The following is a 12,031-nucleotide window of genomic DNA, read 5'->3' as shown; positions in this document are numbered from 1 at the left end:
CTGCCAGGTTGGGTTGTCTCTCGGGCCGTGCATGGAAAGGACTCGGTTGTCTTATATGGGCTCATATCTGGTGCATTATGCGGATCTGCCACTTGGGTCATTTTCTCTTTCTAGGTAGAATCCATTACGTTCATATGCAAATACTTGATAGATACCCTGAAGAGTGATGTGCCAGACTAAGAAGATCGCCATAATAGGCAATATGTGTTGACTCTAAGGGCCACTTTACCGCATTAGGTAATGTTTGTTTTCAAGGTTTGTTTGCCGCGCATCCAATGTTGTCATTCATTTTCCACTTAACACGCTCTATAATTCTTCGACATATCTTATTTACATTGGATTATTGCTGCATTATTGGCAATACCTGGTGAAGTGCCATCATTGTTCCTATCATGTATCATTGAAGGGGTTTGTTAGTACAGCGAGGTACGACTTCAATGACTAAGAGAATAACTTGTGACAGTGCTGATTCTTCTCATAGTTGTATGCTACTAGCAGATATTATTATCCGATTTGTCCTTAATGGAGGGCGCCCAAGCCACCGCAAAATGGGCAAACCGTGTCCTGCGCCCCTTGACCTCCATCTGCCGTCGAATCGCGAAGCACAAAGAAAGGGTGCCGATGATCGCGACCGAGTCAAAACCACAACAATCTGCAGAGAGCAATGATGCGCCTACTTTGGAGACCGACTGCAAACCAGAAACCGAGCGCAACTGCTCAGGCTCAGATGCGGATCCGGATGAAAATGACCCAGCTTGGATTCCAGGGAAAAAACCCGAGCGACGTCGACCCAGACATAAGTATTCGACCAAAGCAGAGGAGACTGGCGGCAAAAAGCGCAACAGACTATCAATACACAGCCCGGAAGCCTCACGTACACTGCCCGGCGCTATCGAGGTTGCGACACCACTCATCACTGGGAGGAGATGGGAGATGCCCCCAAGTGTACAGTCAGAACGTCCAGAAGGCCAGGCCAACCCTAATATCCAGCCATCACAGCCGCAGGTCTTCCGTGATCGATATTCACTCCACAAAAGCCCTTGGCAAGAACTTCTCGACCAGTCTGGTGATCCGGGCTTCGCCGACATAGCACACAACCTTGATCGCGTCTTCCAAAATTTCCTTTGCAACACTGCGATATCTAAGCGAGAATTGAAGCCTGCACTCGAAAGCAGCAGGCGTGGTGCACGATCCTTGCTATCCATGGTGACGCGAAGTCTGCCTGACTTTATTGCGAGCGAGCAAGAAGCGCAGGACAAGTTGGACGAAAACGGGGATGAAGATATGTGCGATGCATATTTTACAGAATTGGAAGCATTTTATGCGCCTTATGGGACGGGCTGGAAGCCACTCCGGCAGGCTGTCCGCGCACAGGGTATCTACTTGGTTTCTACGCTGATACAGAATCATTGGATAACAGATTCTATTGCTTGTGCACTGATTGAGAAATGCCGTTCCTTTGCACCCGAAGAAAGTGACTCATTACTTTCCACATTGCTTTCCACACGCAGGAATTACCCATACCCTCAGGCTTTAAGGCCGGTGATTGATCATAACCCTTCGGATCCGATCCGATTGTTACGCAAATATGCTCATCATGGCGTTGCCAATCGCTCTTATATCTTTGACGAACTTGCGAAACTTCTCTTGCGGGGAGTGCTCCCCCCAGAATGGATGGGAACTAAGTTATGGACTAGCTGGATGACAAGAGCAACGATATCACTTTCAAAAGAGGATGAAGACTGTCCCGCGGCTATGCGATTGATTGAAGCTGTGATTCTCTCAGCTAGTGATGTCCGCCCTGTCACCGCTGCTCGGAGTCCTACACCAAAACTTCCTGCGAAGGGGAAGATTGCTCGTGCTCGTGCGACCAGAGTTGCCTCTACCACAGCGTGGGAAATCTCAAATCTTGCTCGGCCTTGTCCCTTGCCAGTGGAAGATGCATTGAGCAATCACGTCATAAGCCTCATCGCAGCGCTGTGTGGTATGCACATTTCACGATCTCGTGCCTCCGACGCCGCTGATTGTGCGCATGGAACTGAGGCGAGCTATATTATCAGCTATCTGTACATCGCCCTACAGCGAGAACTGGACTCAAATTCTGTCGCGCAGCGACCTGATAGCACCCCTCATCAATTGTTACGGCGTGGCTGTATCTTGCTAGCCGCCAGTCTTGTACAGTGCAACGACAAAATTTTATTGGACAATATCCATTTTGTGATGGAATCAACAGCCAGTGTTGATGAATCAGCGGAGATTATAGCATCTCATTTAGATATGGTTAGAGAGTTAGCATTGTTTGTGCACCAAGCGTTTCGCTGCCTCAGAAAAAAGGCAGAAGATGAAACCGTACATACTAGCGGCGAAATACGTGATATGATTTCGCAACTTGCCCGCTTGGCCGATGCACCGGCCTTGTCTACCTTTCTTGGGCGAGTGGCTGCAGAAGCCGCCATGGAGTTTGCAGAAACTACAGGAGATCCAGATGACCACATGTGGGCCATCGATGTCCAAGAGGCGGCCGTCACAGGACAGCGCCAGGAAGAGACTCTCCAAAGGTCTGTAGAAGAACCTAAGCCATCTAGTCAGGGTACAGGCCTGTTTCGCTGGGAAGATAGCATAGGCGAGTGGGTGGCATCTACGCCAACGACCAAGGCAAAGCCTATCCTAGTGCAAAAAGCGCAAAGACCCATGCGCATGCTATCAAGCCCAGTGCCGTGCATCGATTCCTCTTCAGACACAGACAGCAGTTCACCTGTGTCTGACCGTTTCCAAGACTCTGTCTCAAGCCTGGCCTCATCTCCCCCGCTGATGGTGACCAAGCGCACTTTCGAGGACACCGAAGCCTCATCCATACGGCCTAGAAAACGACAACGACCCACTCCAGTGGTTGTAGTCGACAGGGGTGGGAATAGTCCCGAAATACGGTCTCCTACTCTGGCCAGATACAATTCTACTGTGGAACCCGTCAACCGTCGAGGCATTCTGCGAGAGCGCAGCACCAATCTGACTAGCCGGACGACCCCCGCAATAAAACAGGCGCGAAAGCTTGAAGTCGTGATCATCAATCACAAAGAAAGCAGCCCACGTCAGCCTACTGTTCGGCCCACTTTGGAGCGTGCTGCGAAGCAAGTCCATCGCACAGTAGAGAGGAGAAGGTCTACGCGCCCTTCAGTTTCAACCATGCGTCGTATTGTTGAATCACCGCCCTCTCGACAAACGGTCATTCCATGTGACCAGGATGACTGCAGTGACGACGAGCTTAGCTTTTTCTGAGCGGGGTCCGGGATTTTTTTTGACAGTTTGCCTAGGCAGAGTGTCGAGTATCAGAGTCTCTTGGTTCATGATACTGGGGTGTGTATCCCATTTTACATTGTAAACAGATCTCTTGGCTGTTTCATGGACAGGCTTGACTGAATGTTCACGAGATCTTGATTGATTTTATTTGGAAGGGGAGGATAAGGATGGGCGATCCGCTGTTGTTTTTAGGAAGCTGGTGTTTAGGTTTTGATTTGATACCCATGGTCTTCTTGGATTGGTGTTTTTACTGTTGAGGTAGTTTGTCCAGGACCTCGATAATTTGGTTTATTTGCTCAACTTTGGCCTAGTATTTGGGCCTCATGCCAACGGAAAAGAATTCACATTTTGACATTTGACCCGCGACGAGTTGCGGGTGCACTTTATCTGGCACACAAGATACCTAAACTAAATTGCTACCGACGAAACTCCGGCGCCAACATGACCTTGAATGATATAGATCTGCAGCACACAATCCAGGTATAAGATATCGGATTATACTCTGTACATATTTTTCTGTTTCATCGCCAAACTACGGGGTATAGGACCAATGACAAGAATAACCATTCCAAGTCAGAGGACGTTTCCCCGAAATTCTCGAATAGAAATTCTCCGAGAGAGGATATTAAGGTCTAATATACATGAAATGCCAAGAAAACACCCCCTGAAGGCATAACCTTTTACAGTGATGACCCGAAGGATGACTGGAGCAATAGCCTATGGCCGGACTGTTTCATAACCCCTAATATGGATTACTCCGTTTGTTTTAATGTGTGATTGAGCTGACATGAGCGCTAAAGACTCGTCGAATATGAAAACGTGACCCCACAAACTCTCCTTTTCTCCACTACCAGACCGCAGATTGGTTCATCGATGAAGCAAAGGCCCCCTTTCTCAAACAACTAGTCGTAGGCCAAGCATTGACGCGGATCTATGCTGGTCTGACTGGCGTTTGTTGATCCTTGTCAAACTCTGCCCGTCCACTGGTTGTTTCACTGTGAATCAGTGCTGGCCAGTCACAGCCCTTAATTGGTTTCCCTCCACTTTGCGACAACTTGGGCTCGACCTGTCGCGTGTTCCAGGTCCATCTTCTTCCAAAGCCTGCTGAGCCTATCTGTAAATATGAGCTTTTGATTCGTTGCAATGGATCTGCAGGATCGTCTGCCTGTACAACGTCTACACACATGGGCAACCCCTTACACCGATCAGTGGTACCAGCGCCTAAAACCCCCTCTTTCGAGAAAATTGAGAAAAGTCCCGAAAATCAAGATTGAAATAATCGAACTCCACATGATACGGGCCGTGCTGGAGGTGGAGCCTTGCTTGAATTCTACATATTGGTACGGCTGGCCCTGACTCTGTCTCATACTCTCTCCACTGGACTGGACACAAGGGGAAACAGTCCTTTCTTCTATTTTCGATCTTTTATTGTTCCTTGTTCTTTTATTTTTACGAGAATCAACAATCAACATTGTCTCATATCTTTTGCCTTTGTTTTCGAGACAATCTTCATTGTTGTCACCGTGGACAAATTCCCATCTTTAGCCCTTTTTTTGCAGTGACCGGATCACTAGCATTCCTCTCGTTGCCCGTCGACAACAGCCTTTAACAAACGTCGCTCGCTGTTCTGTGGACATTTTTGCTTCTCATTGAGCCCAATTCGACTGATAAAATACCGACAAACTGTTTTTATTCCATATTTTCCCTTGATTTCTATACATTGGATATAGGCAGGTCCTTTATTTGACACCAGCCACCCGACAGAAAACCTTATACGGCTGAATCCCTTCAATCCTTGCGTCTGTTGTTTGACCAAGTACCCTGTGGTAGTTTCGTTTGCTGTTTTACTCCTCGACAATATCTTCCAAATCTTCCGTGGCATCGGCCCGGATATCAACGTTCCCCTTTTTCAATACACTCTTTTCTAGCGAGCTGGCCTCGCTAAACGACAAACTAAGTGCAATCCTAAGCACTCGACGTGCAGCATCTTTAGTGGGTCGTCATGCACTCCTTTCTCCTGGCGGTGTCCCTCGCTGGACTGACCAGCGCAACGAATCCTGAATCCATCGAAAAACGAGATGGTGGTTATTCTGTCTACTATGAAGCCATCAACGATGATCTGGCACGTTATACAATCCTCGCCCTTGGCTGTGCTGCCGCCATTTATTACATCTGGCAGCTTATCTTCCGCTTCTCTCGCCATCTTCGACGCCTGGCAAGCTTTAGCGATGACCGGCAACGGTATTTCGTCTCTACACACAATGTCTTTGCCTGGATCAAAGAACATATCATCTATGCCGCATTGTTCCGCAGCCGACACAACCAGGAACTCCAGCTCTCATCAGCTATTAACATGGGCACGTTGCCTAGCCGCTTCCATGCTTTCCTTATCACCGGCGTTATCGCCATGAACGTCACGCTCTGTTGTGTTACATCTCCTTATGGATCCACAGAAGACACGCTTGCTGGTGTTATTCGTAACCGCACCGGAACTATGGCAACCGTGAACTTGATCCCATTGGTCCTGATGGCAGGCCGTAGCAACCCTCTGATTGCTATGCTCCATGTGCCTTTCGATACCTGGAATCTGCTCCACCGATGGCTCGGCCGCATCGTGGTGCTAGAGAGCCTTGCACATATCTTTGCCTGGGCTATCCCCAATGCCCAAGAGAAAGGCTGGAAGGTTGTCGGAATGGCTATGACTGGAAGCAGCTTTCTGCTGACCGGCTTGGTGGCTGGTTGTGCACTCACTGCGCTCTTAGTGCACTCGCCCTCACCTATTCGCCATGCATTTTATGAGACATTCCTCCACCTGCACATTGTCATTGCAGCCGTTTCCATGGGTTTCCTTTGGGTCCATCTCAACGGGATGATAGCGCAAACCTACCTGCTTGCCTCCATCATCCTCTGGGCCCTCGAGCGAGCCACTCGCTTCCTCATCATTGTGTACCGCAACTGCGGTCGTGAATCCACAACCGCAACCGTTGAGGCCATGCCCGGTGACGCAATGCGCATTACCCTGCGCATGGCCCGCCCCTGGACCTTCCGCCCAGGCCAGCACATCTACCTCTACATCCCAGCAGTGGGCTTGTGGACCTCGCACCCGTTCTCAGTTGGCTGGAGTGAAACGGAAGACAGCAATTCCGATGAGAAGTCCCTCCCACTTTCAAACAAAGACCTCCTCAGCGCACCCAAAAAAGAAAGCATTTCCCTGCTCGTCCGTCGCCGCACCGGAATGACGGACAAGCTCTACCAACGCGCTGCGAACTCTACGAGTTCACGGATTACCCTCCGCGCTTTCGCCGAGGGCCCATACGGTAACATTCACACCATGGATTCATACGGCACAGTGATGCTCTTCGCTGGCGGAGTCGGTATCACCCACCACGTTCCCTTCGTCCGCCATCTGGTCGCCGGGTTCGCGGATGGCACCGTCGCCGCCCGTCGCGTCACACTCGTCTGGATCATCCAGTCCCCCGAACATTTGGAGTGGATTAGACCCTGGATGACCAGTATCTTGGCGATGGACCGCCGCCGTGAAGTCCTGCGCATCATGCTCTTTATTACACGCCCGCGCAACACTAAGGAGATCCAGAGCCCCTCTGCAACTGTGCAAATGTTCCCTGGCCGTCCTAATATTGACACATTGGTGGGAATGGAGGTTGAGAATCAAATTGGCGCTATGGGTGTTCTGGTCTGCGGTAATGGCGGTCTAAGTGATGACGTTCGCCGCGTTTGTCGGAAGAGACAGGCTCATTCCAATGTTGATTATGTGGAAGAGAGTTTCTCTTGGTAAACTGATATATGTGATAGATATAAGTTGCTTTTTGGCGTATGAGCGTGTTTGTTGTCATGGTCGCTGTCGCCTTTTTACGTACGGTTATACTGTTGTATAATCTTTTACTTGTCTGCTCGGTTTGCTCTGCAGCTGGTTTTTCTTGTGCAGATTTTTCGTTCTTTCTAACAGTGACCTTCCTGTCATTATAGGAATTTATAGAGTTGTACATATATCTTTCCTGCAAAATGCAAGATTTGATCAAAAATTGTTCCTAACTTGAGCATCGAGGTTCACTAATCATGTAGACAGCAGTTCACGGAATTGTAATAATGATCAGGCTTTCCTTCATAAAAACGCATTGAGCTTGTAGGAACTTGTTTGATGAACATCCCAAGTCCTGCTCGCAGTCTCCCACCTCCAGTCCAAACTAACTATGACAACAGTACAGCTAGACCCTAATTAAACAGAAACAACTCATTAGGCACAATAAAAAGCATCGGCAGACATTATATCCCCAGTTCCTTTGTACTTCGCTCGTTGGGGGTATGGGCACAGGATTCTATCGTATGTCTTCCCATTTTCCGGGGAGTATTTCACTGGAAGACTTGTAGGAGCATTGCCAGACTCGACCCACGCGACAAGGCTGTCGAACATAGTAGAAGGATATCCTCCTTTGGTGCCAAAGCAATGTCCCATCATTGGAGCTTCAAACAACTTATAGTACTCATGAACACTCGAGTCGCCGCCAGCTACCGCTTCGTAATATGACCTCGTGCCGTTTGGAGGAATTACCTCGTCCATCTGCATCAAAAATTAGTCTAAGTGTACTTCTTGAACAAACAATATGAAACGCACCAAGCCATGATATGTAAGCATCTTTCCCCCAGCGTCACGGAATTTCGACAGATCTGGGTTATTCGTCCCAAAGACCGAATTCCATTGCTGGACAGACTTTCGGAAAATGTGGTCATATTTTTGGTGTGTGATGTTACTCAGGGTAAAGTTCAAGTTATGCTCGACAAACACCTGAGCCCATCGATCATACAGCTGGCTGGATACCGCAGTGCATGTCCCGTTGGCACACTTTGTATTTGCCGGGGTATTTTCTCCGGTCAATTTAGTCCCGGGATTGAAGCCATGCCACAAGAAGTTGCCCTGTGAGTTTTGTGCTCCGGTCCAGGTAGCATTGATAACCTTCGCAGTAGCTGCCGAGATTCTCAACTGAGAGCCAGTATCACTACAGTTGATTTGGGTTCCCACTAGAGCAAACGGATCAAAGACACATGAGTCCGGGTCCGAGATTATCCCATCCACGACGCCGTCAGCGCTATCACAGGTGGATAGTGCAGCGTCCGTCACAGCTTCGATCTCGCAAGGGTGTGGATATTCATTGAGCTGGTTCATGATGAACTGAGCCCAGTATCCTCCAATCGACAGTTGTGGCCAATGAATTGCCGGGGCAGAAGCAACAATCCCATCATATGCTTCAGGATATTGCTGGGCGAGCGCTAGACCCTGTCGGCCGCCTTGTGAGCACCCAGTCCAATAAGAGTATTTGGGTTTCGATCCATATACACTCTCTGCCAAGCTCTTTCCAATGATGGCAGCATCGCCAAGAGAAGCAATGCCAAAGTTATAAATGGCATCATAGTCTGGCATTCCGTTTTCCAGAAGACCCCAGTCGGCAGGGTCGTCGCTTGTGTGGCCGCCATCGGTTGAGATGGCGACGTAGCCTTCCGTAGCTGCTGCGATCATTCCATATGCTGTTATGGATGAGAGCCCGGCTGTATAGCCATTCCCTCCAATTCCTTGTAGTCGCTCATTCCAGGAGTTGCTGGGCAGAAGAACGCCGACGTTGATGGTGTCATTTTTGGCGTTGTGTTTATAGGTCACTGTGACATTACAGAAGTTGAGGTTTTTGGCTGTCACACTGCCGTGGTTGTAATAGTACCACTCTGGAATGTATTCGGATACATTTGAGACTTGGGAAGCTTGTATTGATAGCACTTCAGCGCCTGGTATGTGAGGATATGAAAAGGCCTGAGCCGAGCACAATGATGGAGAGAGGCCGGTCATAATGTGAAACCCAAAACTCTGGAGACTTGGCTTGGAGGAAAGAATTTGCGTATTTGGATTATGAGGGGTCATACTTAAACATATCGTGCTATTGTTCATTGTTTGCTTCTTAGGTGGTACATATACGCGTATTCGGCATCCACGGGACTCGAATATTGCTGCCTCCTACTAAGTAATCTGAAATTTTGTACTTCTCTGCGTTGATCTATGTACATCTAGACAGAGATACGGTAATGGATGCGAGCTATAATTACACTCCACTCCGAGAGGCAAAAGCTATACGCGTATTCAAACCCGAGGCAAAGTGGAGCATGGGTCCGAGACCCTAAACTTGGATGGCCCTATTTGTACGAAGTAAATCAAGGAGTGTTCTCGACTAACTATTGGGTGATATCTACTAGAGGAATTATACTCCATGATGGTAAATTATGAAAGGAATAGTCGACGTGTTAATATAGGGAAAAGCAATCGTTCTATAACAAACAAGAGAAGACTAGATGCTCAAAGTCTCCAAAGAAAAGGAAATCAAAAATTCCAAGTAAAGGACAGTTTACAGAGCCTCAATTCACGCACAAGAAATTCAAACCTCAGAATAACTGTGTGCAAGCGGTATGCTTCTCTCGGGATCTGCATCAAGGCTCATTTGGTCTGGATACCAAATGAAGAAAATAAGCATGACAATTGCCATCGGTACGCTATCGAAAACATATAATGTCCACTCATGCATAAGAGGATAACCATCATTATCCATGACATATTCAATGATCCGGAAAATAGAACGGACCAAAATGAGGGCACTGACAGCATATAACATATGCAATGATTGTTTCCATGGAATAGCGGGCTTGAGGCACTCAGGAGTGGGTTCGCGACGAAGACGCTTTGCGAAAATGATTGCTGTAACCCAAAAGAGCGAAAACGAAATCAGTTGAATCGCCAAACCGGCAACGACACAAACCTTTCCCCATTGCGCGTATCCCAGAACTGAAAGAGATGAGGAATTTCCCTGGACAATGAAGGACACCACATCGCCCCAGACAAATGTTTTTGTGAGTCGTGAGACACGGATGACAGAAAGAGGTTCTCCTTGAACTCTACGGATGAGTCGACCAAGCGTCATATAGATAGAAGCGGCGAAAAGCGTAGGACCGAGCAGAATAAACACGTTGGCAATGATGTATGGTCCCATTGTAATCGTATTATTGTGTGCAATGCACCGGCCAATGTAACCGATGATCTGGACTTGATTTTAATGCAGGTCAGTGTCTGGTCTTGTGCATGGAAGAGTAATATTACAAGGGAAGGGAGTTCACATACAAAAGCCGCCTATGGCAAATGCTATACAAAACCAGGTCCTGGTTCTGAAAAGCTTCCAAGAAACAAGACCCGTTAGGACAATGAATATCAGCATGAAAATGACCGCAGCTGGTATCGAAGGTGTATAGTTCCAAAATTTGTAGGAACGAGACGCGAGTTGATACATGTTTGGCCCCGTAGAGAAAGAGAAATAAAGAGGTAGCTTGTCTAAGGAGACCTAACTCAAAGGACTCAGAGTCTTTATAAAGTATAGATTTTGGATATTTAGAAACATTTTTTATCAAGTTTTTAGGTTTATAGATCGGATTGCAGATACGCGTATAGAGAGGACCCACAATCTTTGAACTAGTCTGGAAAGAGATTCATTTCCGAACCTTTGGAAGCTTCTATAAAAACATCGCCTCTCTCTTTTTTTCCGTCCATGGTAGCCCTTTCACACTCTCAGTATCTATATCTTGCGAGAAGCAAATGAATGTACCTCTATATTATGAACACGTATGGTGGCTTGTCGTTTATTATACACCAAACTTAGGATATTCTCTGATGCCACCCTTTTCTTCCTTTTCTTTATTCCCCCAATGGTGCTGAGTTGTGGTATACATTCAAGCTGAGGATATCTGATAGATGATGTTTGCTAGCAGACTGAGTGTTCTAAGATGATTTTCCAGGATATAAATACCCTGGCTTTGCTAGATTGAATGGCCTTAATTTCTTTTCCCTTTTTCCTTCCCTTTCCTCACCAGTAGCATCAATAGTATGTATATTCAAGCTTGAAATGTTGTCTGGCAGGGGAAAGGTGATACTGGTCTAGTGGCTAGCATCACCTCCCCCTTTTTCTCTACATATGCGTGATCAACTGTTCGTTTCCCACGCGTGGTAGATCTCTCTTTTTACCTTTATGGTACTGAGGTCTTGGAATGTGGTATGTATATCCAAGCTTGAGATATTATCTGATAGGGGGAAGGTGATGCTGGTTTAGCGGCCAGCATCACCTCCCCCTTTTTCTCTATCTATACATGATCAACCGGTCGTTTCCCGCGCGCAGCAGTATTTTTTTTTTTGGCTTCTTATTTCTTTGCCAGTCATTTTTGGTGTATATGTGCCTGATATTATATGCTTCCTTTGCTACGTCCGACGACATGGGGAAAGAATACAGTCACTAGCATTTCGCCCCTATTGACACTACTATATTACATCTACGCCAGTGAGAAGTTATATATTGATGCAAATAGAGGAGATAGCTACACTAGGTGGTTAAACAATTCAGATGAGAGACGAGAGACGACAAAGCAACACCGGTCTTCTAGCCACGAGAATTCAGTACGGAGTCCTTCATGCTATTTATCCAACTTAGCCTTCTCTCAGTGCTGTAGTGTTTGCATTGGCTCAGAGACATAGCCATCCCATTCAAGGGATGCTTGTGATAACCGACGACGCATTTATTTATGTCATGCTATTACTAGCATCGAAGGTTGTTCGGGTGTCGATAATGCCGAGCAACATCGGTAGATAAAAGGTTGCTAAATAAATCCAGCGGATTATTGTGCAGGTCAAGCATGCAGG

At 47.3% G+C, this 12,031-nt stretch overlaps 4 protein-coding genes across 4 annotated transcripts; 2 read left to right on the top strand and 2 right to left on the bottom strand.

Annotated features, from left to right (window-relative positions):
• Positions 1–522: 522 nt before the first annotated feature.
• N7479_007574 (uncharacterized protein) lies at positions 523–3,276 on the top strand (the record flags this gene model as incomplete). Its single annotated transcript, XM_057255268.1, has 1 exon — positions 523–3,276. The coding sequence occupies one exon, from the start codon at positions 523–525 to the stop codon at positions 3,274–3,276; it is 2,754 nt and encodes a 917-aa protein (XP_057109130.1).
• A 2,023-nt stretch (positions 3,277–5,299) lies between these two features.
• N7479_007573 (ferric reductase family protein) lies at positions 5,300–7,093 on the top strand (the record flags this gene model as incomplete). Its single annotated transcript, XM_057255267.1, has 1 exon — positions 5,300–7,093. The coding sequence occupies one exon, from the start codon at positions 5,300–5,302 to the stop codon at positions 7,091–7,093; it is 1,794 nt and encodes a 597-aa protein (XP_057109129.1).
• A 459-nt stretch (positions 7,094–7,552) lies between these two features.
• N7479_007572 (uncharacterized protein) lies at positions 7,553–9,151 on the bottom strand (the record flags this gene model as incomplete). The annotated part of the gene is made up of 2 exons (XM_057255266.1): positions 7,553–7,876; positions 7,931–9,151. The coding sequence occupies 2 exons, from the start codon at positions 9,149–9,151 to the stop codon at positions 7,553–7,555; spliced, it is 1,545 nt and encodes a 514-aa protein (XP_057109128.1).
• Positions 9,152–9,731: 580 nt separating this feature from the next.
• On the bottom strand, positions 9,732–10,340 carry N7479_007571 (RTA1 domain-containing protein; the record flags this gene model as incomplete). Its single annotated transcript, XM_057255265.1, has 1 exon — positions 9,732–10,340. The coding sequence occupies one exon, from the start codon at positions 10,338–10,340 to the stop codon at positions 9,732–9,734; it is 609 nt and encodes a 202-aa protein (XP_057109127.1).
• Between the last annotated feature and the right edge of the window lie 1,691 nt (positions 10,341–12,031).

This window comes from Penicillium vulpinum (assembly GCF_028829585.1).
Source record: "Penicillium vulpinum strain IBT 29486 chromosome Unknown utg000003l_segment0_segment0, whole genome shotgun sequence".
NCBI lineage: Eukaryota > Fungi > Ascomycota > Eurotiomycetes > Eurotiales > Aspergillaceae > Penicillium > Penicillium vulpinum.
The sequence above is the reverse complement of the archived record's forward strand: the minus strand, read 5'-3'. Positions and strand labels throughout refer to the sequence as shown.